General features: G+C 51.1%; 3 protein-coding genes across 5 annotated transcripts in view; 1 reads left to right on the forward strand and 2 right to left on the reverse strand.

Annotated features, from left to right (window-relative positions):
• The window catches only part of Myo10A (Myosin 10A), a 29,748-nt gene extending 11,907 nt beyond the window's left edge, over positions 1 to 17,841 (forward strand). Inside the window, exons 4-8 of one of the 3 annotated variants that reach the window (XM_070287967.1) lie at positions 58 to 7,056; positions 14,772 to 15,301; positions 15,370 to 15,604; positions 15,891 to 17,033; positions 17,105 to 17,841. In XM_070287967.1, coding sequence (XP_070144068.1) covers positions 58 to 7,056; positions 14,772 to 15,301; positions 15,370 to 15,604; positions 15,891 to 17,033; positions 17,105 to 17,272 — 9,075 coding nt within the window. In that variant the 3' untranslated portion in view covers positions 17,273 to 17,841. Of the gene's footprint in view, positions 1 to 57; positions 7,057 to 9,881; positions 11,434 to 14,771; positions 15,302 to 15,369; positions 15,605 to 15,890; positions 17,034 to 17,104 lie in introns of those variants that run through there. The other 2 variants (XM_017180693.3, XM_017180694.3) reach the window with 2 other exon arrangements.
• Positions 17,842 to 18,285: 444 nt separating this feature from the next.
• Positions 18,286 to 20,543, reverse strand: C901. The gene is made up of 7 exons (XM_017180695.3): positions 20,140 to 20,543; positions 19,942 to 20,071; positions 19,725 to 19,883; positions 19,470 to 19,661; positions 19,336 to 19,396; positions 19,149 to 19,279; positions 18,286 to 19,091 (listed from the first exon to the last, which is right to left on the reverse strand). Exons 1-7 carry the CDS (start codon positions 20,278 to 20,280, stop codon positions 18,286 to 18,288), a joined length of 1,620 nt encoding a protein of 539 aa, XP_017036184.1. The 5' UTR covers positions 20,281 to 20,543.
• Positions 20,544 to 21,113: 570 nt separating this feature from the next.
• The window catches only part of vex (somatomedin B and thrombospondin type 1 domain containing protein vexed), a 75,157-nt gene continuing 68,720 nt past the window's right edge, over positions 21,114 to 27,550 (reverse strand). The window contains exons 5-6 of the mRNA XM_017180728.3: positions 22,466 to 22,542; positions 21,114 to 22,399 (exon numbers count right to left, since the gene is read on the reverse strand). Coding sequence (XP_017036217.1) covers positions 21,849 to 22,399; positions 22,466 to 22,542 — 628 coding nt within the window. The 3' untranslated portion in view covers positions 21,114 to 21,848. The remainder of the gene's footprint in view (positions 22,400 to 22,465; positions 22,543 to 27,550) is intronic.

A 27,550-nucleotide genomic window follows, 5' to 3' on the forward strand; every position in this document is an offset into this window, starting at 1 on the left:
ACCTCCCGATTAGAGCTCTTGAACTTCTACTAAATCTCCCATTCGCTTCCCTTACAGCCACAGACGTTCGCTTTGCAGCCCGGCGAGGGCAGCCTGCGGGCTCGCCAGGACCTGGGCAGCAGCGGCGTGGAGGACATGACCCTGCTAGATGACCTGCACGAGGCGTCGCTGCTTTGGAACTTGCGCCTACGCTACGACAAGGGTCTGATCTACACATTCGCCGGCAGCATTCTGATCGCCGTCAATCCTTACAAGATGTTCCCCGACGCCTACGGCCTCGAGGTGGCCAAACAGTATGCCGGCCGCCCCCTGGGATCCTTGCCTCCGCACCTGTTTGCCATCGGAGCGGCTGCCCATGCGGCCCTGCCCTCGCCCCAGGTGGTGGTTATCTCGGGCGAGAGTGGCTCCGGCAAGACGGAGTCCACGAAGCTGGTGATGCAATACCTGGCCGCAGTGGTGCCCGGCGGCGGATCCGCCTCGGCGGTCATCACCGAGCAGATCCTGGAGGCCGCACCCCTGCTGGAGGCCTTTGGCAATGCACGCACCGCCCGGAACGACAACAGCTCCCGGTTTGGCAAGTATCTGGAGGTATACTTCAAGAGCGGCGCCATCGTGGGGGCCAAGATCACGCAGTACCTGCTGGAGAAGTCGCGCATCGTGACCCAGGCGCCGGGGGAGCGCAACTACCACGTCTTCTACGAGCTCCTCGGCGGCCTCTCGGAGGCGGAGCGCTCCAAGTACGGCCTGCTGGAGGCGGACAAGTACTTCTACCTGAACCAAGGAGCCACGGACTGTGCCAGCGGTCGCGTCGACTGGGAGTCGCTGCAGGGTGCCATGCAGGTCCTGGGCGTCTCCGAAGGCGAACGCGAGGGCATTGTTCGTGTCCTGGCCGCCGTCCTGCATTTGGGCAACGTTTACTTCCATCGCCGGCAGCTGCGGCACGGCCAGGAGGGCGTCGAGGTGGGCTCCGATGCGGAGATCAAGTGGGCCGCCCATCTGCTCCACATCAATGCCGAGGGTCTGCACCGGGCCCTCACCAGTCGCACCACGGAGGCACGAGCGGAGCGGCTCCACACGCCGCTGGGCATTGACCAGGCCCTGGATGCCCGCGATGCCTTCGCGAAGGCCCTCTACGCCGGCCTCTTCAACTGGCTGGTGTCCAGGATCAACTCGATTGTGCAGAAGGGCGGCACCCACGATGCCCACCGCATCAGCATCCTGGACATCTTCGGCTTCGAGGACCTGGCCGAGAACAGCTTCGAGCAGCTGTGCATCAACTACGCCAACGAGAACCTGCAGCTGTACTTCAACAAGCACGTCTTCAAGCTGGAGCAGGCGGAGTATGCCCGCGAGCGGCTAGAGTGGACACCCTTGGCCTGGGACGACAACCTGCCGGTTATCCATCTGCTGGCCAAAAAGCCGGTGGGCATTTGCCACCTGCTCGACGACGAGTCCAACTTCCCGCGTGCCACCGACCTGAGTTTCCTCGAGAAGTGCCACTACAACCATGCGCTGAGCGAGCTCTATGCCCGCCCGCGGATCGGTGCCCAGGAGTTTGGAGTCACCCACTATGCCGGCCAGGTGTGGTACTGTGTGGACGGTTTTCTGGACAAGAATCGTGACGCCTTGCGTGGCGATGTCCTGGAGCTACTCGCCTCCAGCCGCCTTCCCCTGGTTGGGGAGCTGACCAAGCAGCTGCGGGCCCAACGGGATGCCGGCAAGACGCTGCCCAAGGGCAGCAATGGTCGCTTCGTTACCATGAAGCCAAGGACGCCGACAGTGGCCGCCAGGTTTGCGGACTCACTGCAGCAGCTGCTGCAGTCGATGGGCCGTTGCCATCCGTGGTTCGTGCGCTGCATCAAACCCAACCAGGAGAAGCACGCCCTCCGCATGGACATGCCGTGTGTGCTGCAGCAGCTGCGCTACCTGGGCATGCTGGACACCATCCAGATCCGGCAGCGCGGCTACCCGGTGCGCCTGCGCTTCCAGCACTTTGTGGAGCGCTACAGGCACCTCCTGGCGGCTCCCCTGGCCCGGGGCACGCCCTATCGCGAGCTCTGCCGCGCCCTCCTGGAGGCCATGCCGCGAACGGGCGTCGAGGGTCCGGACTATCAGCTGGGCGCCACGCGAGTCTTTCTGCGCGAGGCCCTGCACCGGGCATTGGAGAGCGGGCGCACGGAGCGGCTGCGTCGGGCGGCGGTCAGTGTCCAGCGTCATGTGCGCGGCATGCTGGTTCGCCGGCAGCTGGCACGTCGCCAGGCGGCGGCCACCAGGCTCCAGGCACGCTGGCGTGGTCAGCGAGAGCAGCAGCGCTTCGAGCGGCTGCGCAAGGGAGCCCTCACAGCCCAGCGAATCTGGCGGGGACGCCAGGCCCGAAGGAGGGTCCAGCAGCTGCGATCGGATCACCGAAGGAGACAGGAGGCCCGGGAGGCCGCCCAGCGGGCACGCGAGGCCCGGGAGGCAAAGCAGGCGGTGCTGGAGAGGAGCCAGCTGAGCTACCTGGAAATACCCGCCGAGCTGGCCTTCATATACTCGAAGCTGCAGGGCTGGTCACCGCCGCACGGCGACCGGCATCTGGTCAAGGTGCTGGGCACGGTGCCGGGGCCACCGGCCTCGGCGGTCCAGCTGCCCGAGGATCTGGGCCAGTTCTCCTTCGGCAAGTTCAGCAGCGTCTACTGCAACGGCCTGAGGCTGCAGCCGCGCCGGGAGCCCATCACGGCGCCCTTCTTGTCGCGGGCCGCGTCGCGGGACCAGGACTTCCAGGACGCCCTGGCCGTCTTCAAGCTGATCCTGCGCTGGAGCAACGACAAGTCGCTGGAGGGTGCCAAGGAGAAGCTGCTGGCCGACTATATTGTCCACAAGGCCCTGAGCTCGCGCGGATTGCGCGACGAGATCCTGGTGCAGCTGTGCAACCAGGTCCATGGTCTGCCGCCCTCCTCCGTGGAGGCCACACGGCTGTGGCAGCTGATGGGCCAGTGCCTATGCTGCTTCCAGCCCAGCGCCGCTTTCAGCAAGTATCTGATGCGCTTCGTCGACGATGAGGCGCCCGCCTCGCTGCGTCCGCTGCTCCTGCGCCAGCTGCTCCGGCAACAGGGCGGCGGCAGCGGCGGCTCCTCGCCCGGCGGCGCCAGTCGCAGCTTTGTGCCCGCCTGGCTGGAGTGGCGTGCTTGGACCAGGGGCTGCGACATGGCTTTGCCACTGACGCTGCCCGACGAGGCCAGCCAGACGGTGGCCGTGGACTCGTGGACCAGCTGTGAGGAGGCTGCCGCCTTGGCCGTCTCCTCCCTGGGCGTGGCCAGCAGGGGTTGGACCCTGGTCCTGGATGACGGTCAGCAGCTAACAGACAGCTGCGGATTGGACTACGTGATGGACCTGATAGCGGAGAAGGAGCTGTGTCCGGCCTTCCCGGCTCCCAGGAGCGACCTGCTGCGATCCGGGGCCAAGTTTGCCAGGACAACGCTGCCGGAGTCGGTCAAGAGACCGGCAGTGCCGCCGCCAGCTCCGCCTACTGCTGGAGCAGGCAAGGAGGATGTCCCAAGGGAGCGTAGAAGCAGCCGGGAGCTGCTCTCCCGCAGCTCTGCCCTGAACGAACGGTACTTTGAGCGGGAACCCAGCCCCGGAGCTGGCCCAGGATCGGGTCAGAGCCAGGCCAAGTCGCGATCCAAGTCCCTGGACGATCTGCTGGCCGGCGACATAGCTCCGGTGCCGCCTGATTGTGACTCCCAGGAGCCGCTGCACACGCTGGGTCTCTCTGAGAGCCGCCTCAACGATCGCTACCACTCGGCGGAGCGACTGGCTCCAATGGGCAAGGAGACGGCTCCACGCTACCAGAAGTCCCAGCATGCCGGCCGCCGCTCCCATGCCGCCTCCCACGGCTCCCATTCCAGCAAGTATGCCGACAAGGCGGAGTACGCCACCCGGTCCTCGGCCATGTCCGACACGAGCGAGGCTCCCTCGCTGGCCTCGCACGTGCGTCGCGTAAGGGTGCCCTCGCAGGCCTCGGATGTAGACCAGTTCCTGGACGACCTGTTCAGTCCCGTGCTGGATGGCTCTCTGGACGAGCTCTCGGATGCGCGCTCCCTGGCGGCCAGCATTCGCGGCGGAGGAATTTATCAACTGGAGGAGCCCCTCGAGTCGGACATCGAGAACCTGGAGGACTACATCAATGACATATTCCAGCCCATCCAGAGCCTGAAGAAGTTGGCCAGCAAGGAGCAGCTGGCAGTGGCCATCAAGGGGGGACACCCAGCCCAATCCGAGGCAGATTCCGAGTCGGAAATAGAAGATCTGGATGAGTACATCAGCGACCTGCTGCCCATGGCCCAGGGCCTGGAAAAGCTTGGAAACAAAGACCAGCTGGCCGTGAGCATTCGCGGAGGCGGCAGCACGGAGACCAATGGAGGGGATCCACTGATTCACCAACTGATGCAGCTGCCGGGCTCGGAGACGGAGTCCGCTCCGGGGCTGTACCAGCAGCAGGTGCAGCGCGCCTTCCTGCAGTCGGCCATGGCCCAGAACCTGCAGATCCAGCAGCAGCTGCTGGCCCAGAACCAGGCCCTCCAGACGCTGCTCAGCCAGCAGGCGGCGGCAGCAGCGGCGACTACCACAAGCTCCGGCTCCCCGCCACCAGCTCCTGGGCTGTCCATATCGCCGCCGCCGCCACAATCACCGCTGTCGCCGCTGCGCATGAAGACCACCCGGAGCAGCCTGGTGGTGATGGAGTCAATGCAGCCGCCGGCCCCTCCACCACCGCCGCCCATGCCGCCGCCGCTGGAATGCAAGGACCCATCGGAGACGCGCCACTTCCTTGATCCCTATGGACGGGCCAAGACCGTGAGGATTGGCAAGTGGCGCTGGCCACCGCCGCAGGACGAGCCCCAGTTCCAGACCGAGGAGGACTTCTTTGCCTTCAAGATGCGCCAGCAGCAGCGCAAGACAACGCCCCAGGCCCAGCAGCACCACCACCACCAGCAGCAGCAGCTGCTCCTGGCCGGCAGCGGCAGCAATGGATCCGGCGGAGCCACCGCCACGGCTATCGAGTGGGAGGAGTTCGAGATCGACAGCCCCACGCCGCCGCCAATGAGTGGCCAGATGATGCGGAGCAGCCTGCGCTTGGAGACAACCACCACCACGACTTCCACGGCGGCCATGAACAGCAGGGAGAGCAGGGACCATAGGGACACGCAGGATGTGCCCATGCAGAGCGTGGTCACCACCAAGTTGGCCAAGAAGAGCTTTGAGATCGGCGCCGATCGCCCGCCGCCGGGCAGCGTGGGCAAGCTGAAGCTCAGCTCCGAGATGAGGCAGCGGCTGGAGCAGGTCACCGCCGGGCACTCGGTCCGCTCGACGGTGTCCACCAAGTCGGAACAACGAGCGCCAGCCAAACTGGAGGATACCCGCAAGCTCATGCTGCAGCAGCAGCTGGGCGGGCTCTTTGCCAGCGTCACCTCAGGCGGCAATTCCGGTCCCGGAGGAGGCTCAGGCGCTGGAGGAGGTGTCAGCGGCAATGGTACCGACTCCCATGCCACGGTTCGCACCCAGATCGAGCGGATGGAGGGCAAGCTATCGCCACCGCCGGCTCCTCCCTCTGTCGGCTGGCCGGGAATGCTGCCGCCGGCGCCCAGTGTGCCAGCACCGCCACCGCCCATACGGCCTCCGAGCATGGCGCCTCCAGCTCCGCCACCGGCACCGCAAAGTCCACCCACGGCCAGGAGTCCCGAGCCAGAGCCCGATTACCGCACCTCGAGCGGTCAGCAGGCGGCCAAGGAGCATGTGCCGGCCTTCATCCAGCGCCAGGAGAGAGACACCTTTGGAGCAGTGCGTCAGCAGCAGCAGCAGCAACAGATGATGATTACCAGCCACCACCTGCACCTGCACATGGACGGCGAGCATTCGGCTTCCTCCTCGCCGGCAGCCGCCGCTTGGGAGCAGTCGGAGCGGGAGAGGTCGCGCAGCCGGAGTCGCAGTCGCGACCGCGAGGACTACTCCGAGTCGGTGTGGGATCGGGCAGAAGTGGAGGGCCCCGCCTCGGCCAGTGGCAGCGAGAAGGAGCGCGAGAAGCGGGAAAGAGAGCGCGAGCGTCTCTACGAGCTGCGCCAGGTGGAGCGCGAGCGGGAGAGCCACAAGGTGTACCAGCCGGCGCCGCCGCGGGTGATCCAAGCCAGCCTGGACACCACCGGAAGACGTGAAGAGCGCGGCGGCGGTGGCGGCGGCAGCGGTTTGGCCACCTTCCGGACACACATGGCCCAGAAGTACGAGCACGAGCGCAAGCGTAAGAGCTCAGCCAGCTCCGGGATGCGTGAGGAGCTGGATTCGATGCATGCGATGACCACGCCGCCGCCCATAGTGGTGCCAGCGCCAGTGCCACCGCCACCGGTATCCACCAGCCCCGGTCCGGGAGTGACCACCTCCTCCGCGGGAGTGGGCCTGGGACTGGGAGCGGGGGCAAGCAGTGCCTGCCTGACCTACAACCGGGTGCCTTGGAAGCTGCGCGTGCGCAAGGAGGTCTTCCAGCCGCACGAACCCATCGGGCCACCGGTGGCCCTGGATCTGCTCTTCGCTCAGGTCCTGGGCGATGTCTTCGGGGTGACACCCTGCCTGAGGATCACGCCGCAGGAGAAGAGCTCTGCCTTGAACATGCTGCACGGTCATGGGGTGAGCGTGGACACGCTCTCAGCCCGCAGTAACTCTGGCGCTGCTGGAGGAGCTGGAGCTGGACAGCAGGTGCGTGCTCTGGTGAAGCGCCATCTGGTGGACATGGCCCGCGATTGGCCACTGTATTTCGCCCGCCTGTTCGCCGTGCAGGGCGCTCCCCTGTATCCCGACGTGAGCATCATGGGCGTTTCGCACAGCGGCTTGTACCTGGCCCGCCGGGATGCCGACTACCTGATCGTGGTCCAGGCCATCTCCTTCGGGGAGATCCAGAGCGCCGTCACCCTGCCGCGTCCGGCTGCCCTGCAGCTGAATCTGCGCAACGGCAAGCATTTGGCGCTCCATGCCGCCCGGGCAGCCGCCATACAGTCGATGGTCACTAGTTTTGTCCAGGAGTTCCGCAAGGTGAGTCGACTTTTGGTTGTAATTTGATATTTATTTTTTAATTTTAAATCTCTTGAAAAATAAGTGGTTAATTTTAAGTGATTTCTTGCCAAGGTTTTTTAATAGAATAATTATTGTATATTTTTCTTTAGTTTTGTTTTTAACAGAAATTTAAATCACAAAATTCTGAATATATATATTTTATATATGCTTTGATATTTAGAGTTTATGAATTTAATATTTATTTATTTATTTTTTAGAAAAAAAAAATACTTAAGGCTTATCATTTACTTGCGAAAAGTCTTCACGAAAGTCTAAAAGTATGCTAGATTTTTCAGTTTAGTTTAAACTCTTTGAAGCTCTTAAGAGTCCATTGTCAAGCATTAATTTCTATTAAATTTAAACTGAAACATTAACCGTAAAAACATAATTTAATTTAAGAAACATATCATCTAAAAAATGACTAAAATAACCTTTGAGAAGCTCAAATGAATCAATCTTCTGGCAACATAAATACTTATTTCAATTTGGGTTTGTTTTTAGGCCTCTTAATTGATATATTTATTTATACAATTGATATATATTACTTATAATTTTTTTTTAAATATTATTTTAACACCTCTAAACTCAAAAATAATTGGCCTTAATTGCATGAATAATTGCTCGCATTATGTGGCCATAAATAGTGCGGCCTTTAAGGCGAACAAACAAACGTTTTCACGGCCTTAAGATAATAGCTAATGATATGTGGCAAGTAATTGGGTGATTTTGAGGTGTTACCTCTGTCTAACTATATATTTATAAATATATATTTTTTTTTTTTATCGAGCAGAAAAGCCATTAATCACATCTTGGCGATCAGTGTCGCCTGGAAGCGAGTGTTTTGCTGTTTGAAGAAATTAATTTGTCTCAAGTATCGAATGCTTGGCTGCGTAAATTCGTAAATCTGTGAATCTGGTTTGCTTTTCTTTTTGCACGCCTTGAAGCTCAGTGGGCACCAGTGGCTCCAGCCAGTTTCCAGCGCCATATAGGCATCCTCTGCGCATGGATGGGATTCATAGTTGGCGCACGTCCATCACTCGCACTCCAGTCTAGTGTTTACTTTTCTTTTCTCTTTTGTTTTTTTTTTTGTTGTGGAGACTTTCTGAAGGGGTATGCCCTCTCGCGGGTTACTCTTTAAATATATATTTTGTTAAATTTAAATTTAATTTAAGTTTCAAGCTTAAAATGATACCTCACCGCTTTATTTGTTAGTAGCAATGAGAGAAATCCTTAATTTATTGATAGTCTCCATAATAATGTGCAATATTTTCGATAGTTTCCTCTACATTCTACTGTAATTCCCAACGGATTCTAGCGGTATCATCGCCAAATAATAAAGTAGCTTAGCAGGGGATACTGATGTGTAGAAAAGGTTAGGCTGCTTTCTTGAGTTTGAAATAAAGTAAACTTGCCTTTAGGGTATTTCGTCTTCGTTGTATAACCTCACATGATTTTTGTCAGTGATCAACAAAATGTTTTCCATTTCCCAACTATTTTTTTCTTTTTTTAATTTGATTCATTTTATGCGTGAAAACTCGTTAAACGCCCGACCAAAGCCACTCGGACTGGCCGATCTTCGAGGAGAGAAAGAGACGCGCCGAAACAGTTATCTCAGCAGGGAATGGGAATCGGAATGGACTTGGACTTGGTCGTGGTCGTGGGTAGTGGAGAAAGACTTTCCGCTCGGTGGAGAGAGCCAAGAGAATTGCGAGAGTCAGCAGGTTTTCACTCAGCCGCCTCTCTCTCTCTCTCTCTCCCTATCGGTTTCTCTCAGTGTTCTGCTCCGCTGCGAGTGAAATGGCCAGTCTTTGGTGGCTCTTCGGAGGCCCAGTCCGGTCTGGCGACCGTTTCGGCCAGTTTTTTAGCCAGCTTTTAGCCAGCTTTTGGTTTTCAGTGGCTCGGTGTCTCGGTTTCTCAGTCTCCAGTGGCTCAGTCAGTTCAGTTGTTACGACTGTGCGGTAACGGCACCACGCAGCGCGCCGCGTCTTTGAATTCTTTTGACCAACTTAAGCCGCTGTTAGCCATTTTGTTGGCTTTTTTCTTGTATTTTGTTGTGTGTGCGTGCTCTGTGGTGTTTTTTTTATCTCTAGGGTCCAGGTCCGGCCCCGTGTGACCCAGTAAATCGTAAACAAATCGTATGACAAATCGGAATCTGAAGAGGCTGTCTAGCGGTGATTCCCCAGATAGGGCAGGGCACCTCCTCCTCCATCTCTCTCTGTGGCAGCAGTTCGAAGATGTTTAAGGGAAAAACACTTTCCAGGGTTTTGTTTTGGTTGCTTGTTAGCGATGAATTGCTAAGAAGAAACTCTGTGAAATTGTAGAGTCTTCAAAGGTGTTGGGATTTACAGTAGCTGTTCATTGTCAATATTTTATTTATTTATTTATTTATATAACTAATTAATGCACTGGATTAGCTACTGTCTATATATTTTATTTACTTGACTGACATTATGTTGGATCATTTTTCTATGAAGATTAGAGAAGAAATTTTCCTTAATTTGGGTTTCATAAAAATCAGAAAATATGAATTATTAATTTTTACCCAAACTAAGTTGTTTGTCTTAAATATCTTAAAGCATACTTTACCGAGACCTTCTAGGGTTAAAATATATCCAAATAGAAGTACAGAGAATAGTGAGTAGAAGGCAGATATTTGATCAAAGAGGCACTCACTACCTTGGACTTTTAGTTACCTCACTCCTCCAAGGTCTTCCCTCCTTATTCGCATCCAATTGCATATAGTATATGGTCTTTATAATTAACATTTTTGAACTGCTCCACGACACACAACCCAGGGGAGATAGACAAACGATCTGCTGCCGTGGAAAACCATCAACTCAAGTGGAAAGACAAACTGCAATGGCATGGCAAATGGCAAATTAAAATAAATTGAGGCTGAAAAGCGTAAAAAAGAAATAATAGACGAGAAGGAAAATAAACACGGCACGCATTTAACAACTGCATTGCAACGAAAAGTTGCAAAAATTACAATCAAAAACAACAAATAAATATATATACAATGCTGCTGCCTTGGATGTGTGCAGAGTGCTGAGTGTCCGATCCAATCCAATCCAAACCCAATCCGAAACCCAATCCCATCCGAACCATTCCATTCCATACGTTGTGCCGCTGCGGTTCGTTCGCCGTCCGATTTTCCTCGGTTTTCTGTGTGCGCTTTTCGTGTGTGTTTTTCACGTTTTTCCGCTGAGCAAACATTCATTATGGTCGCCGTCGTCGTCGTGTGGCTATAGCCAGGTAGCCGTAGCAGGTGGAAAGGAGCCCCGTGCTGACCATCACAATGCAGTAACTTTCACTGCCTATGGCCCATGTTCGCGACCTGAGAGGAGAGCTACCCACCCGAGGATGTCGCAGAGCGTGCGGGCCAGCAGCAAGTCCTCCTCCGCCTCCGGTGCAGCTTCCTCCTGCCAGCTGGCCACCGGCGGGGGCAGCGTTCCCCACAAGTTCAGCAGCATTGTCAACAAGGTGGAGTCGCTGATCAGCAAGATGCACCACGACAAGGTCAACAACTTTAAGCTGCTGCAGCAGCAGGGCCAGCAGCAGCAGCAGCAGCAGCAGGATCAGGAGCGGGAGGAAGGGGAGCAGGAGCAGGAGCAGGAGCAGGAGCAGGAGGAGTGCAAGTGCGCCTCGCTGGACTCGCTGAACAATCTCACAGAGGACGAGGATCACGAGATGCTCTACACGGACTCGGATGATGCGGAAATAGCCCACATCACTGGCACCACAGCGGCCCAGGTGCATCATGCCCAGCAGATGAGCCACCAGCAGATGCAGCTGCGGCGCAGTGATCTCGACCAGCTGACCAACGAGAGCATCAGGGAGCTAAACGAACAGTGCTGCAACGCCATGAGTGAGGCCTTGGTGTCAGGCTCCGGATCTGGTTGCGATCCACCAGGACTAAGTGGGGATAATGCCTGGAGCGTGGAGGAGGACATGGTGTACAAGTGCTGCACCACGGCCACCCTCATGTCCAACTCCTCCGGGGGCAGCCTGTGCGAGCAGTGTTGCCTGGAAGAGCAGCTCAGCTTCAAGATGCAGCTAAGCCAAAGGGATGACAATAACAACCACGAGGAGGAGGAGGAGGAAGAGGAGGAACAGAGCCAGGAGCCAGTAATGGATGCTGGTTCCATGCCAACCGCTGCACCTGTTATTACCTCCGCACCTGGTCTCCTGACCCCATCGACGGCCCTGCTGTTGGGCGGCAATAAGACCCGGCGGGTGAGCAATGCCAGCAGCGGTTCGGTCAGTCGCATGGAGACCATCCTCGAGGAGCCCACAGAGTCCAAGATATCCGTGAAGGAGATACTGGCGCGGTTTGAGACCATGAACTCCAACGAGGTAAAGCGGAAAGGAAGCTATATATTATATATTTTCCAATGATTTCCCTGCTTGGTGACCGTTTAAGCTTCTGCGTTTTCAATTTTCTCCTAACCAAGTTCGGAAATATAAACAAATACGAGGCGGAGGGGCAGAGGGCTCCCGCTGACAGATGAATGCCTGGGGCTAATGGTAGGGGGCCTAACGGTGTTATTAAGTCGGCACATAATCGCATTATTAGCGTGGCCAGACGGGCGGGCACAAAAGGCAAGCGCATCCATCAAACCCCAGTACCCCTTCGGCCTACTCAAAGCCTCTCTCTCTCTCTCCATCTCTCCATCTTACATCACCTGTCCCGGGCTTGGACCTGGCCTGGCCTGGCCTGGCCTGGTTGGTGGGCTAATTAGCGGTTAAACTGGCCATCTCTCGGGTGTCGATTATGCAACTGCAAGTGATACATTAAGCCGGACACCCAGGCCCCCGAATAAACATTGTTAGATGGAATTAAACCCTGAACTGAAGCACAATTGCAGTTGAGGTTTTGAAATAGATTTTGGATTTATTTCTCTACAATTTAAATGTATTATTAAAGCTTCTCTAGCTTTATATCAATTAGGAACTTGGTTAATTATATTTTCTAGACTCCAAGCCTTTATTATCCTAGCTTCAGGTTTACTTTTCTAACCTTAAACTCTCCACCAGATTTGTAATAATTGTTGAAAGCTTTTAAAAACACTTGACAAGCATTAGGCTTTCCAAAAAGAACTTCCCGACTTTTAATATTTAAAATAAATATATATATATTCCCTTAAAAACAAAGAGCATTACCTCCCAATCGATCTTCTTGAGGTTACACAGAGTTGACCGGAAAATGGAGCTTGGCTGAGGTTGAGGCCTGGTCCGGATTCCCTCTAGAAAGAAATAACGATCGTGCTGGATCAGCGGAGATGCCATCACGTTCTCCGAGAGAGTTCGATGACCAAGCCGAGGGAAAGACAATACGAACTGGAGGGGAATCGGGCATGGGATGGATTGTATGTGAGATGGAATGACCCACAAAGATGCAGGCGGCGATAGTACATTATGGTTTATTATACGCGTGAGCTAAAAAAAACATTATAATTTAACTGTAATTTGATTTCAATAATTTAATTACACTTTTTCGTTGTGCGTTTTTATTGCCGGCCTTCGCTTTGCCTCGAGATTCGCCCGAGGTAAATCACTGGCGATATACACTCTCTCGGTGCAGTTTTTGGTCTTTCGTCTCGCGTAGAGTCCGTAAATCCATCCGGACAAGCGGACAGGCATTAATTCGAATTTTAATTAACTCGCGCGCGCGTTTTGCTGGCCAAACAAAGAAAAGCGCACATATGAAATAACACCGAACGGAGGCAGCCAGCCAGCCAGCCGAAAAGAAAGTTTTTTTTAGCGGTCACTTGGAAATTACACTCCAAATTTAACTCTTGTTTTTCCTCTATGTGAATTCTCGCTGCAAGCGAGCCCCTAACTGGAGCATCTGGTATACGATTCAGGCCATCTGACCCACTTGCCGCCCGTCCAGTCCAGTCCAGACCAGACCAGACCAGACCAGTCCAGTTCCATGCCCATGTAAGCCAGGCCAAGTCGTTGTTCTTTTGACAGCCACGATACGATCTGATCCAGACAGCCAGGCTCCGGGATTAGGCCTACATAACTAGGTGATCCTAGTCCCCAGGCGAAGATCTGAGATTGAAGATCTGAAGATCAGTTCGATGTCTGCCCACGACGTTTGGGTTTATTTTTTTTTTTTTTGGGTAATGCATTTTCTAGGCACTGCCAGAAATCGCTCTGTTAAGATATCAATTACCAAGCTTCTCTTTTTCATTTTAAATTATTTTTAAGTACATATAACATTCTTAAAGAGTGTTTTTGGTGATTTAATTCCCATTAACATGCTTCTAAATTATTTTTAGGCACTTAAAGAATTTTTAAAGTGTTTTTGGTGATTTTATTCACATAAATCAAGTCACGAAGACTCAGTACTAATTACTGATTATCTTTGCAATAGTTTTTTTTATAGATATTTTAGTGTAATAATGCCTAAACTAAAGCTCAAAGGTTCTTGGCTATATACACTTTTTTGATTACACAAGATAGTCCTATTATTTGGCAATTTTTTTGACTTTTAATTCACATTTACTTGCGGTTTTCCCCAACCGCAGTTAAGAAATCTACAAAAAAAAACAACAGGAAAATGTCTTAGAAACATGTATGCATATTTGTTAACCCGAGAAACCTCTTTTTTTATAACATTTACCGTTTTGTCTTACAAAAAAACAAAAAAATCAAAGACTTCGACATATCCAAGATAAACAAAGCAGAATCAATCTGAAAGTTACAAATCCAAAGACTCTTGACAATTTCACGCATAAAATTAAGCCAATCTTGTGGATTTATATTGTTTGGCAAATAATCTCAAATTAAAAACCAGTTATTTAAGATGTTGAGTGTTGGCTTTGCCTCGATATTTTCCCATTTTCCTAGCGGCTGTCCAAAATTTGAACAATGCGCATAATTTTTCGCAAATATGGCCAGCAGAGTTGATTGATTGGTGAAAGATTTCCGCTTTCATAAACAACAAACAACAACTTTTACTAAGCCCAAGCTTTTCTCGCATGAGAGTGCAGATATTCGAGTGTATCGCATAGATACAAATGTATCTATGGATGCATGTGTGGCTGCGTGTTTTTGTGGGGGCGTTGCAGAAAAACAAAATAAAAAAATAGAAAGCAAATGCAACAAATTGCGCCAAATAATAATTGAATGCAAGCAATAAAAGTGAAAAATCGACAATGCCAAATCGAAACACTTTCGTTGCCGAAAACCGATCTCGGTGGTGCCCCGTATACCCGATCCCCGCCAGCTGTCACCGGTCAATATGCGAGCATAAATCATCAATGCCAGTCCCGGTCCGGTCTGGCCCGAACCCGAACCCGAACCCATCCATGTTCCAACTGGCAACTGGTTGCGCTCCAAGCTGGCCGAAAAAGGCGCCCAGCAACTTTCACATGCCATTGACATGGCCATCGAGCTGCGAGCTGCGCCTTGCAAGTCAATTAACAAATTGCAGGCTCTCCCAGCTGCACAATGCACTGCGGAAAATGAATATCGCTAATAATTGCCACCCAGGATGGTGGCATTCGAGTCATCATTATAATTATTTGATTTAAAGGAAAGGAAATTTCCATTTATCTCTCGCTTTTAAAGGCTTTGTTTGCTCTTAGTTTAATAATTTCAAGTTTAAAACATTCTTAAATACAAAATATCTATGAATATTCTTCACTTAACTCACCCTTTCACCTTGTCTTGTATTCCTTTAGTCACAATCGAAGGCCTCGACCCTTTCCTCGGGCGCTCGGGCCGCCGCCCAGACCCTGAATGTGCCGCTGGAGCGCCTGGAATCGCGCCAGGCGCACGCCCAGCGTTCCGAGCACACTCAGAACGAGTCCCAGCAGCAGCAGGCGGAGCTGCATCATCACCTGCAGCATCAGCAGCAGCTGGAGGATGCTTTGGAGGAGCAGCAACAGCAGCAGCAGCTGGTCGCCGAGCACCATCAGCAGCAGTCGGGTCAGCGCTACATGAAGCAGCAGAGCTACCTGCATTCCGCCCGCAAGTCCAATGCCGGCCAGCAGCAGCAGCAGCAGCCTGCCTCCCTGACCAATGGCCAGGCTCATCAGCAGGAGCAGCTTCAGCTGCAGCTCCAACAGCAGCAGCAGCAGCATCAGTCACAGTCGCTGCCTCACCACGACCTGGATGCCAACTATCTGCAGGAGGAGAGCAACGGCGGCACACCGCCCTCGGTGACCAAGTACTCGTTGCTCCAGTTTGCCATGCAGCACTTCCGCAACGAGTAAGTATAGCTAGGAATTCCCTTTCCCAATGATCTCCCCTAAGGTCTACTTTTGATGTCTTCTTTAGTCAACTGAGGGACGCCGATCGGCATCACGAGCGGCATCAGTCCTCCGCCGCCAATCGCTCTTACGCAGAGCTGGTCAAGTGGCAGGGCCATGCCATACGCCTGCCGCTGCTCCGTCTGCCCAATGACCTGGCGCCGCTGGCTTTAGAGTGCTTCGACTGCATCCTGCGCTATTGCGGCGACATACCGCTGGATCCCGACCTCACCGAGGTCAAGTGCGTTTACACTGTGCTAATGGTGAGTTGAAGCGGGTTTTTAAAAACCGGAGAAGACCTTGGACTGGATGCTCCACTTTCTAGTTGGGTGTGGAAACCCAAAGGGGGTCTCCCGGAAAAAAAACATGACATTCGATCAATTCCGGTTTTTGGACAAAAACCTGCTGGACTTAACCGGAAGAGATTAAGTGAGCAGCAATTTGGTGATAGGAAGTGGCTTGGAAAGCTTTTATTTTGTTAGTTTAAAGTTATGCAAGATCTTTCAGAGATTAGAGACCAACCTTCTTTCCCCTATCCTTCCCTTTCAGCACTGTCACAAGTATCTGGCGCTGCGCGACGAAGTCTACTGCCAGCTCATGAAGCAGACAACGGCCAATAGGTCACCCTGTCCGGATAGCTCGCAGCGCGCCTGGCGTTTGCTTAGCATCCTGGCGGCATATTTTGGCTGCTCGGATGCCCTGCGACCCTACCTGATGGAGCATCTGACTTCGGCCGCCTCGGACAGGCGACGCTCCTGCCATGGCACCGCCGCCGTCTGCCTGACGAATCTCCGCAAGACCGCCCGCTGCGGTGGCCGCAAGAATGTGCCCAGCGTGGAGGAGGTCACGGCCGTATCCGCTGGACGCTCGGCACGGAGACAGATCTATCGATTGCCTGGTGGAGCCGAAAGAGTGGTCAATACAAGGTGCTCCACGGTGGTGGCCGATGTCATTGCCGAGCTGTGCGCCTTGCTCGGCGTGGAATCGGAGGCCGAGCAGCAGGAGTTCTCGCTGTACTGCATCGTCCAGGGCGATGCCTTCACCATGCCCCTGGCCGCCGACGAGTATATCCTGGACGTGACCACGGAACTGCTCAAGTCCGGCCAGCCCTTCTACCTGATCTTCTGCCGGTCGGTGTGGCACTTTGCTTTGAAGCGCGAACCGGCTCCCATGCCGCTGTACGTGGAGGTGCTCTTCAATCAGGTGGCTCCCGACTATCTGGAGGGACTGCTGCTGGAGCTGCCCGGCAACGGAGTGCCCGTGCCGGAGATGGTACGCGACATGGCCCGGATAGCGGCCCTGCTGCACCGAGCCGCCGACCTGAGTCACGTCCCTGCCATGAAGGAGATCAAGTTCTTGCTGCCCAAGCCGGCGCTGGGCATACGCGAGATCCGGCCCGCCCAGTGGGTGGGCCTGGTGCAGTCCGCCTGGCCGCAGGTGGCCAATCTGAGTCCCGGCCAGGTGAAGGCCCAGTTCCTCAACGTTCTGGCCGCTTGGCCGCTCTTTGGCAGCAGTTTCTTTGCGGTGAAGCGCATCTGGGCCGAGGAGGGGCCGCATGTGGAGGATAACCACAGCCCGATGTGGCGAGACCTCATCCTGGCGCTCAACCGGCGTGGCGTGCTCTTCCTGGACCCCAACACGCACGAGACCCTGCAGCACTGGAGCTTCATGGAGGTGATATCCACGCGCAAGGTGGGCATTGGAGATGTTTGATATTGTACAAAAGAAATATTTATTAATCTTCTACTTAATGCTTTCTGCAGGTTCGCTCGGAGGACGGCGCCCTCTTCCTGGACATGAAGGTGGGCAACCTGATGCAGCAGCGCGTTATCCGCGTCCAAACGGAGCAGGCGCACGAGATCTCGCGCCTGGTGCGCCAGTACATCACCATGGCCCAGATCAGTCAGCGCGACAAGCGGGAGCTCAACTAGGTCCTCGAGCAACGAACATTACACCCATAATTATTACTATGTTTATTCATATCGATATTTCGTATTGAGTTATTCTCCACACACACACACACACACACAAGCATATTTTTTTCGTCGTTTTGTAAGTCGTCCCTCTACGTACATATATCTATTTTTATTCACGCCCATGTCCAAGTGCTGGCTTCCGTATCCCGTACTCTCCCGTTGGCGCTACGTTGGCCATACTATATAGATGATCCCCTACCCGTCTGTTTGTCCCCCTGATTCTGTCTTAGTTTTAAGCAAAACCAAGTGCAATCCCCCCCTTTGCAGATTCCTGTTCTGAATTCCCTTCGATCAACGATTCTTTTAGCACTTAAGAGTAGCGCAAACTTTATTATTATTATAATTATTATTATTATCTTTTTTTTTTGACATTTGTTAAATTGAAAATTACTTAGCTTAATCCCTAAAATTATCATAAATAAATACAATTTATATATGTATGTATATCTATGCAAAAAAAAAAAAAAATGAATTTGGAGTATATATAAAAGGGGGAGAATTGGAAAGTCTCACAAAGAAGATTTATATCAAATATCAATAAACCTTTATCTTAAATGTGAAAATCGATATTTATAGTTGGATATTCCTGCGATAAATCGATATTCTTTTATAAATAGATGAATTAGAAACTATTAAGCGGTGCTTAAAAGTGTTGTCTTACAAATTTTTTCAAATGTGTAATCGATAAAAAAATACAAAAAATATCGTAAATATTACCGTTAAATCCCACATATTTATCGATATTTCAAACAGCGATATTTTCGATATACATCATATTATGTTCGTAATACGTACTTTGTATATTTAATTTCTACCTCAGCACAAATACAAGTATCTTAAATACCACAAGTCTAGCAGGTCTAACCTTTAAGCTCTCTTGAATTTCCCTAGTTTATAGATTTCCCATCCCAGAAGCCCCGAAAGAGTCTGCCAGGCTGATAACGATGCCCCATTAGTCAAACGCTTAACTATATTATATTTGGTATAAGTTGATCGCTGTCATCCTCCTCATCATCCTCGTCCTCGTCCTCCTCATCCTCATCGTACTCGCCCTCATCCTCCTCGTCCTCGTCATCCTCATCATCCTCTTCGTCTTCCTCCTGCGGCCTGTCCTTGTGGCCGGTCACGGATGTTGCAGCTGGCGCCAAAGTTGCCTTTGTCTGCTCATGGCCAGTGAGCTGTGTGGGTGGTGGAGGCGGCAGTGGATGTGGAAGTGCCACACTTGTTGCATTACCCTTTACGGCTTTTTCCCCGGATGTTGCTGGCGTGGCTGATGGCGAGGCTGGGGCTGGGGCTGGAGCTGGCGTGGTGGCACGCCTTGTTGTAATGGCGCTTAACGCTTCATTAGTCGCATTGTGGCTGCCAGCTCCAGTTGCCAACACTGTCGGCACTGTTGTGGCCATCGTGCCGAGGGCCATGGGTACTGGTGCTGCCCCTGCTCCTGCTCCTGCGGTTGGCACAGCTGCGGTGTCATTTGTCCGGCGCTCCGGCTCGTTAGCCGCCGGCAACTTTTCCGCCGTGCTGTCATCGGGCACACCTGCGTCCACATCCACATCCCCATCCAAGTCGAGGTCCAGCTCCAGTTCGGTGGGCGTGGGGGGCGTGATGCGCGGCGGGGCCACCGAGGTCAGCAAAAAGTCATCGCGTATCTCGCAGTTCTTGCCCAGAAATCCCTGCCGGCAGTGGCAGCGGTAGCTGCCATCCTCGCGGCTCAGCGAAATGCACTTGCCCTCGTTCTCGCACGTGTCCGGATGCTCCAGGCAGTAGGTGAGCTCTGTGGGTGGTGGGTTCGCTAGTTCCACTAGTATATTTAGGGTATAGTGCTACTCACTCTCGTCGCACAGCATCCCGCCCCAGCCGGGATGGCAGTTGCACTCCCAGGGCGTCTCGCAGTCTCCATTGGCGCAGCCCGGATAGGGGAAGCACTTGTCGCACTGACTGCCCGTCCAGCCCACCTTGCAGCTGGCGGAGGAGCAGGAAATAAAGTAACCGATATCACTGGAACAGTAGTAACTTACCGGCACTCGCCTGGCTTGCGGCAGTAGCCATGCTGTTTGTTGCAATCCGGATCGCAAAGAGCTGCCAGAGAAAGAGAGAGGGAGATGGTTAAGCTGGCATCTGGAGCATCTGGAGCTGTCTTTTTGATACTTACGCGTCTGGCAGAGCAGCCCCGTGTAGCCAGGCAGGCAGAGGCACTCCAGCGGCTTGTTGCAGGTCCCATGCTGGCAACCCGGCATCGTGGCGCACTCGGAGCAGGTGCGTCCCGCATAGCCAATCCGGCAGCGGCACTCTCCAGGTGCCTCACAATAGCCCCGGGTGCTGTGGCAGCCACTACGGCAGCTAGCTGGATTCGGGATGGAGAAGGATGGATATACGGAGTAAAGAGGGAGGCCTAGCTCTAACTTACGTTCCGTGCAGAAGAGTCCCGCCCAGCCGGGCTTGCAGATGCACTCGAAGGGCTTGGTGCAGCCGCCATGCTGGCAGCCTGGCAGCGGGATGCATTGGTCGCAGAGCTCGCCGCTGTAACCAATGCGGCAGCGACACTCCCCAGGACGCTGGCAGTAGCCTGGGGGTAAGAGATCAGGATATAGGTTGTGATCTCGAAAAGAATTTCCCCTACCCACCGTTCATGGGATCGCAGCTACGGCGACACATGGGCACCTGGCAGAGATCGCCCTGCCAGCCGGGCAGGCACTTAAAATCGCCCTTGTCATCGCAGATGTAGTGAGCGTTCTGCTTCGGCTTCTCGCAGGCCTGGAATCCATTGGATTCTCATTAGATTCTTGATATATTCTCCGATTTTCCAGGTCTATTTAACTCACTCTTTGCTTCCACAGGGGCACATTCGAGTTGGTGCTTTGGCGGGCCTCGAAGTTGTGTCGGAAGGCAGCGGTGCTCTCTAGGTTAATGGCAGCAATGGCGATGGCCACCAGCAGGAGGCTCACCTGCTGTCCGGGCCACATGGCTACTAGGTTAAGCCTTAAAGCTCTGACTGAGGAGGCACTCTTTTACGGAGACAGAGAACCTTCTTGAAGAAGAGCAGGAACTGGGAGCTTATGAATTATTGGCTAGAAAACGAAAATGCTTTCGGCCAAGTCTAGAAACCAGAGGCTAGCAGACCGCAGACCGTTAAAAGAAATCGACGCAACGACGGCCCGTCACAATTAACATGTTCGAAGAAAGACAACTTTCCTCGCGGCCCGAAGAATGGGAACCAAACCAGCGACTTCTGATGAATCACCTGGGCCAGAAGAAGGCACTACTGACGCGGCTGACAAGCTGGAGAATGCAAATCGAGAACGGGAATCACTCGAGTCTTCTGGTTCAGCTGCAGGTGCTCCTCGGACAGGTGCTTCTCTGTCTGCCTTTGCTTTGGGACTAATCAATTAGCCGTCAGCTCAGGCTCTAGACCTGGCTCTTTCTTCTGCTGCCAGAGCCCCGCTCTTTCTACGCCTTTCTTCTGAGAGAGAGAAAGAGCGGAAGAGAAAGAGAGAGAGAGAGAGAGAGAGGAGCACCTGGAAAATGGGGTCAATCAGCTGAGAGAACTCCACTTGGCTCGGCTAAGTCGCATTCACCTGGTCTAAGCCACGGCACAGTGGGTGCGAAAGCAATATGCTCAACATAAATTTCACAAAGATCTATTTTTATAAACCCTTGCTTTGTATTCTTTAAAGTCACTCAACAAGTTGTGGAAAATTGTATGATCTTCGATGGGTCCAGAGCTCTGTGGGAGATGGGGGGAATGTGGGGAAGAGAAGTAAAAGAAACCAAGTGCCCGGATTACTTTAAAATTATACTCGTTCTTTATTGAATGATCGCTTTATTGGTTTAATTATAATTTTAATTATTATTTCGACATTCGTGTGTGTGTGTGTGTGTACCTAAAATCCAGATTAATGCTAAGATCCAAACGTTAATTCCGACTCCAGAGGGGGTGATCCATCGTCGGTTCGGGGACTTGCTGAGAGGGACTTGGGCTTCTCTCCACGTGTGCGTGTATGTGTGTGTGTGTGTAGGTCGAAGACTGAACTAACGATTAGACGGATACAAATACAGATACAGATACACTCATACACATTCATATATATATAGTATATATATATATAGAAGGGTTCTTTCGCTACGCAGCCCGATGTTAGGCGGTCCTGATGACTTAGTCTCTAGTTTCTAGTATTATCCGATTCAAGAATGACCCCGGCTTGAGGTGCTGGGGGCGGGGGTTTCCTAAGCTACTTAGAGGCACAGCTCACCGGAGAAGGAGCGGGCTCTCCTCCGGATCGCTCCTCTGGCGAGACACAAAAAAAAAAAACACATACCTCTCACACTCTCAGGCTATACTGGCTCTTAATCCACTGGCTTAATGATTAAACGCTTACATACGATGGAGTACTTGTGTGTGTGTGTGTGTGTGGGGGGGGGGGGGGGTAGGGGGACATGGACTGGGATATGACATACGATGATATGATGACGGAGGGGCTACCTCTGCTCTGTGAGGACAAAAAAATAGTTCGTATCAAGCCGCTGCGCTGCCTTAGACGAAGATGAACTGGGCGTGGTTGCACTTCTTCGGCGGTCCCACGGTCAGCCGGAGCCACTTGCCGCGACAGGAGGGCGCCGCCAGAGCGCTCCAGCGCGTCGTGCGTCCGGCCAGACCCTCGCCGCGGCAGTGATAGCTGGGCGCCAGCGTTGGCGGAGGCGTCACTGGGACACCACCACTCCGCTTGGCCCCAGCTGCTGGCGGCCGGCGATGCGACTGGAACTGGGAGGCAGGGAGCTGCTGCTGTTGCTGCTGTTGCTGCTGCTGCTGATGATGCTGCTGGTGGTTACGATACTCGTAGCTTTCGTTGCTGCCCGTGTCCAGGGTGTTCTGCACATCCTCCTCGTCCTCGTCCTCCTCGGGCTCCTCATCGTTATTGTGACCGGTCATGTCTTCATCGCTGGCGCTGCTGTTGTCCCGCTCCTGCTGCTCCTCCTCCTGGCCCGAGCTGGTGCTGCTCGGCGGTATCCTGGCCGTGGTGGAGCTAACAGCGGCGGTGTCCTGGATCAGAGCCTCGAGGTCACAGCGCACGGTGATGCGATCGCCTGGGGAGGGAGAAGGATTTATGTTATCACAGAAACTCTAAGGCTTCTTTTGCGTATTGTCCTTACCCTCCATCATCAGGTTGTAGGGCGGCAGCTTGTGGCAGGCCTTGGAGGCCTTGAGTACCTCGAACTCCACGCAGTATCTGGAAAACACAAAGGGAAATGTCCTTGAGTTAGGGCTACACTGCAATTAATTATTCCCTCACTGCTTTTAGCCATAATTTTCATATTTATGCCCCGGATTGAAGCATTCATTCACGTTTGCCCGATTATTCATTCATATCCTGTGGCCTGTCCCCTGATTATGCATGTCCTGCTGGCAACGACGCCTCATTAGAAGGCCCAAGGTGCAGGAAGGTTAAATATTATAATTATTGTGATTCCGTCTTCTCAATAGAGAGAGAGAGAGGAAGAGAGAAGAGAGAGAAACACTAAGCAGACTCCTTGATTTGTGCAATTGTGCGCAAGGATCAATGGCAGGGGCAGGCAGGACTTCAAAGGCAGCCAGGAAATGCGAATTGTCTATTAAGCCTAACAATTTCCGTTTCCGCTAGGCAAGAAAAAAGGGCAAAAAAAGAGCAGAGAAGGAGTAAAAAAAAATCGAACGGCACACAAGTGTGTGTGTGTGTGAGGGTGTGTGTGTTTCGAGAGTGTCTGCGTGTGCGTCTGACAGCTGTCAAAGGTGTTGACAACGGAAATTGCGTCGGAAATTTCAAAAGTGGTGGCCCACCCCATGACCCAGGATTTTTTGGAACGTTTTTGATTTTGATTCTGATTTGAATTTTGATTTTGATTCAGATTGCGGATGCCGGAAAGAACTGGCCACTTAGGCAAAGGACAAATATCCCTCCAGTTACCAGAAAAATTAGCTGCTTGCAGCGGAAATGGAAGCCAGACGACCGCAGCAGCAGGAGGAGTTGGAAAATTCCAAGGAGAAAAGTGGGAAAAAGCATAAATAAAGCGAATTATTATTAAAGGGGATTCGGGTGGGCAGCCGAGATTCGGAGATTCAGGAACTCACAGATTCAGATTCGAATACAAACACAAGCTATACAGACTGAGGAGGGTATCCGGGGAGGACCAGCTGACAGCTTAATTAAGTCCCGGCGCAGAAAACCGAACCAGGACCGACCCTCTGCGCTGTGGCAATAAAGGTAAATTGAAAAAATTAATGTAAATAAACAGGCACAGACGCCGCCGCCCGTCCCCCCTCTTACCGGGTAATAAAAATAAACAAGGCAATGCACAAAACTCGAGGACCAAAACATAATTAAAGACAAGCAATGTGCTGGCTTTTCCGCGGGTGTATTTGTCTGTCTGGCCAGGAAGCATCGTCCTTGGCCGGCGATCATAAAATAAAAAGCAATTGTTATGCTTGGCTTGCGGTGAGCCCCACATCCTCCTCCTCCTCCTTCCCCTCTAAGCGGAAAAAGAATGCTCAAATTTTGGGGTAAAGCAAAAATACAAAAAAAAAAACAAAAAAAAAAAAACTTTCTTCTTGGTTCTTGGAAGTTGGAAAGCAGCCCACAGATTTATGGCTAAATGAAACGATGTCCGCGCGGATGATTAACGGATAAAAGGACCTCAAGCCCATCTCCATTCCCAGCAGATAGATGTCAGAATTGGTAATTTATGAACTGATTACTGATTACCACATGAAAAAAGAAAGCCTCATAATTTATTTAAAATAAATTGAAACGTTATAATCAATTTAAAGTCAAAACGAATACTTAATGGTGCCATAATGGACAGGGCTCTGGGTTTAGCTGCAAAAAACCCACTATTACTTTCACATCAACAGTTTACTCTCCCCACTTTCCACTCAGTTGATTTCCATTAAAAATGTACAATTACATTAAACAGTTTATTTTATAAACGAACTACCTACGGCAGGCTTTTTTATGCAGCACTAAAGTGCGAGTGGCTCCAAATCATTATTGCAAATGGGCCGGGAAATCCTTTAGTACCACGTCTCCTTCCAAGGCCAAGGATTAACAATACAAATGTATGCATAAATGCGCAATGTGTGAAAGTTTAAGCAAAAATAAAACAAAAATAAAATCACATTTTATATACAATATTTAAGACTTTCTCTGTATATTCCAGCAAATTCCAAACCCAATTAGAAAAAGCTGAAGCGCACAAGGTTGAAAAGAACCCCAGTTGAGCTGGGCTTATCCTGTATAAGCAAAGGCCACTTAATAATTCAGGAATTAGCCTGAACTTGAGACTGGAAAAAGGTATAAAATGAATAAGAAAAATATTTAAAATATCATCAATACAGGCTTTGAACAGTTGTTAAAATCAATTTAGTATTAAGATATATATATTAAAGACTTGGAAAGTTCATTCAAAACTAATTGAAAATGTATTTCTTTATTTACCTAAAATGCTTAAAAATCAATTAAAGCTAATTGCTTATTATACAAAAAACATTTTAATGTGTGGCCAATTAGCCAAATTTCTTACAAAAGGAGAGAGCCTTCTCCTTCTCTCCCTTTCTCTGCCTCTGTAAGATTACAAAGGACCTGAGTTCCGTTCCGGTTTTGTTCCTTGAAATGGCCAGGACTCAAAGTCGACTGCCCACGAATTAAGGTCAGCAAAGCCAAAGGCAAGTCCAGTCTGGCCACTGGCCACAGCATTAACATACACCAAGGACCAGGGACTACCGACTACCTATTCCCTGACTCTACCCCCGGAAAAGTCATTTTCTTGTCAAATATTTTGCCACTTCAAAGGCCGACAACTGTCAACAGCCGCAACAAGAACAACAACAGCCACAACAGCGGCATACAGGCACTTAAAAAAGTATTTGCACTCGTTTATATGAAAGGCAAACAAAGCAGGGGAGCAGGGCAGCAGGGAGCAGGAGCAGAAGCGAGATGAAGTAAACGCCGCGCCGCTTCAGCTGCGCTAAAAATAATTGCTCGACAAAGTTGGCTCACAGCTGGGTGGCCACACGATGTCCGCAGGACCTCGGCGGCCCAGGACCTGCCGGCGATGCCGGAAACGAAAACGATAACAGCGCCAAAGGGCCACCGACTTGGCGACATTGCAATTTCGACTTGAGGCGAAGCACTGGAAGAAATTCGGGTTTATTAGGTAACGAAAAGGGATATTTTTATGTTGATTTAAAACCGACTTTGTGAGAATTTAATTTGGAAATGTAAGAAATAATTAAAGATAGAAATTAATCAACTAAAAATGTAATCAAGAAGCTTAACTATATAAAAATTAATAATATATTATTCCTCTATGAGATTTCACAGATAAAATAAATCTTTAAAAAATGTATTTAAATTTCTTCTAGCACTCTTTTTAAGAGAATTAAATTTTTGAAAATAATTTCAAGAAAACACGGGCTGGCTTTTTGCTTTTGCCAAGCAACAGGCAGACAGGGACGAGATGTCTTGGTTTCGGGGACCCGGACTCCGGCTCAGACTTGGTTTTGGCCATGGTCCTTGCCAGAGAGGAAGCACTTTGCGGCGCTTGAGTGAATCGCCTCCAAAGGGAAATGTTAAAGGGACTCCCGACTACAGACTCCCAACAGCGACATCCGCTGGACGCTGTCGTCTGTTTGAGCCTTATCCATCTTCGTGGAGGTCCTGCTGGGTCCAGGCCCCATTTCTTGCCCTTTCTTGCCTTTTAATGATGATTGAGCGGTGGCGAGGGCCTTGTTGCATACTTGGTCACTGCAGGAGAGGAGGAGGATTCAGGGAGGTGGCTGGTGGATGGTGGGTGGTGGGATTACTGTGACAGTCGCGCTTCGCTGGCCACCGCTCTGCGAAAGCTTTGTGCAAATAAAGCTGTCGGCATGTAGATTAGACTGAAACATTTTCGTCCTCGTAGCCTTGCATCGCCCCATCCTGGCCACAGTTTTCCCCCCTCCCCCACAAATAATTGATATGGACAATGTTCTTGGCGAAGGAGAGGTGATTATTTCCTTTGCCATTCGCTGGGCGATTAAAAATAGAAAATATTCCACCAAAAAAAAAAAGGAGAAAGGAAAAGGAAAAATGAACAAGAAAGGAAGCTAACTTCGGCTCGCCGAAGTTTGTATACCCTTGCAGATTGGTTTTCATATTTATATCATAAATTATAATGCCGAAAACAGACACTAAACAGAGTTTCATAACATTTTACCTATACTTATTATGTTTACAGTTTGAAAGTTACAGTTATACATTCCCAGCTTTACATTTTCTCTACATCTACGGATCGCTTCTATGGCAGCTATATGATATAGTTGTCCGATTTTCATAATATTGTTACCAAAATTCTGAAATAAGCTCATGTCTTAAAGTAAATGAAAATACGTTGAAAAACAACGAAGTTATAATTTTGTCTATTACTTTCCCTATCGTTCCTATGGCAGCTATAAGATATAGTCGTCCGATTTTCATAAAATTTATACCAAAATTCTGATAAAATACCAGAAGCTCATGTCTCAAATTAGATTTAAAATTTTTTCTAATATTTTAACTTATTTTTTTGGATTTTTAAAATTTTTTTAGAATTTTAAAAAAATTTTTAAATATTTTAACTGCCAAATTTGAATTTGAATTTAACTGTCAAATTTGAATTTAACGACGATCAGTTTCAGTGTGCCCAGGTGCAGTTGTAAAATAACACCTAAATTTGGATTCAAAAGGTTTGAGTCTCCGCTTACTTCCGCCGGCTCCGAAATGGTTTGAAACTTGGACTTTTTATAACAGTTTATACCAGTTTTCAGTTGCTTGCTGCTGATTTCTGTTCGCCTGTTACCCCAATTTGGGAAACGGGCAATTTGCATGGAAATGTTCGGAAATTTGGATTGGCTGCTGTAGGGATGTTGTTGTAAAAAGGTTGTTGTTGCCATAAGCTGTTGTTGTCGGCAACAAATAGGTATAAATGCATAAAATGAAATATAACAGTTTATACCAATTATTATTTTTGCCCAAATGTTTTTATAACAGTTTATACCAGTTTTCAGTTGCTTGCTGCTGGTTTCTGTTCGCCTGTTACCCCAGTTTGGAAAGCGGCCAAATCGAATGAAAAAATATGCTCACTTGCATCAGTGATGCTCATCTCCATCAGTGATGCTCACTTCCATCAGTGATGCTCAATTCCTTCAGTGATGCTCACTTCCATCAGTGATGCTCACTTCCATCA

The sequence above is a fragment of the Drosophila kikkawai genome, chromosome X, assembly GCF_030179895.1.
Source record: "Drosophila kikkawai strain 14028-0561.14 chromosome X, DkikHiC1v2, whole genome shotgun sequence".
In the NCBI taxonomy this organism is placed as follows: Eukaryota; Metazoa; Arthropoda; class Insecta; order Diptera; family Drosophilidae; genus Drosophila; species Drosophila kikkawai.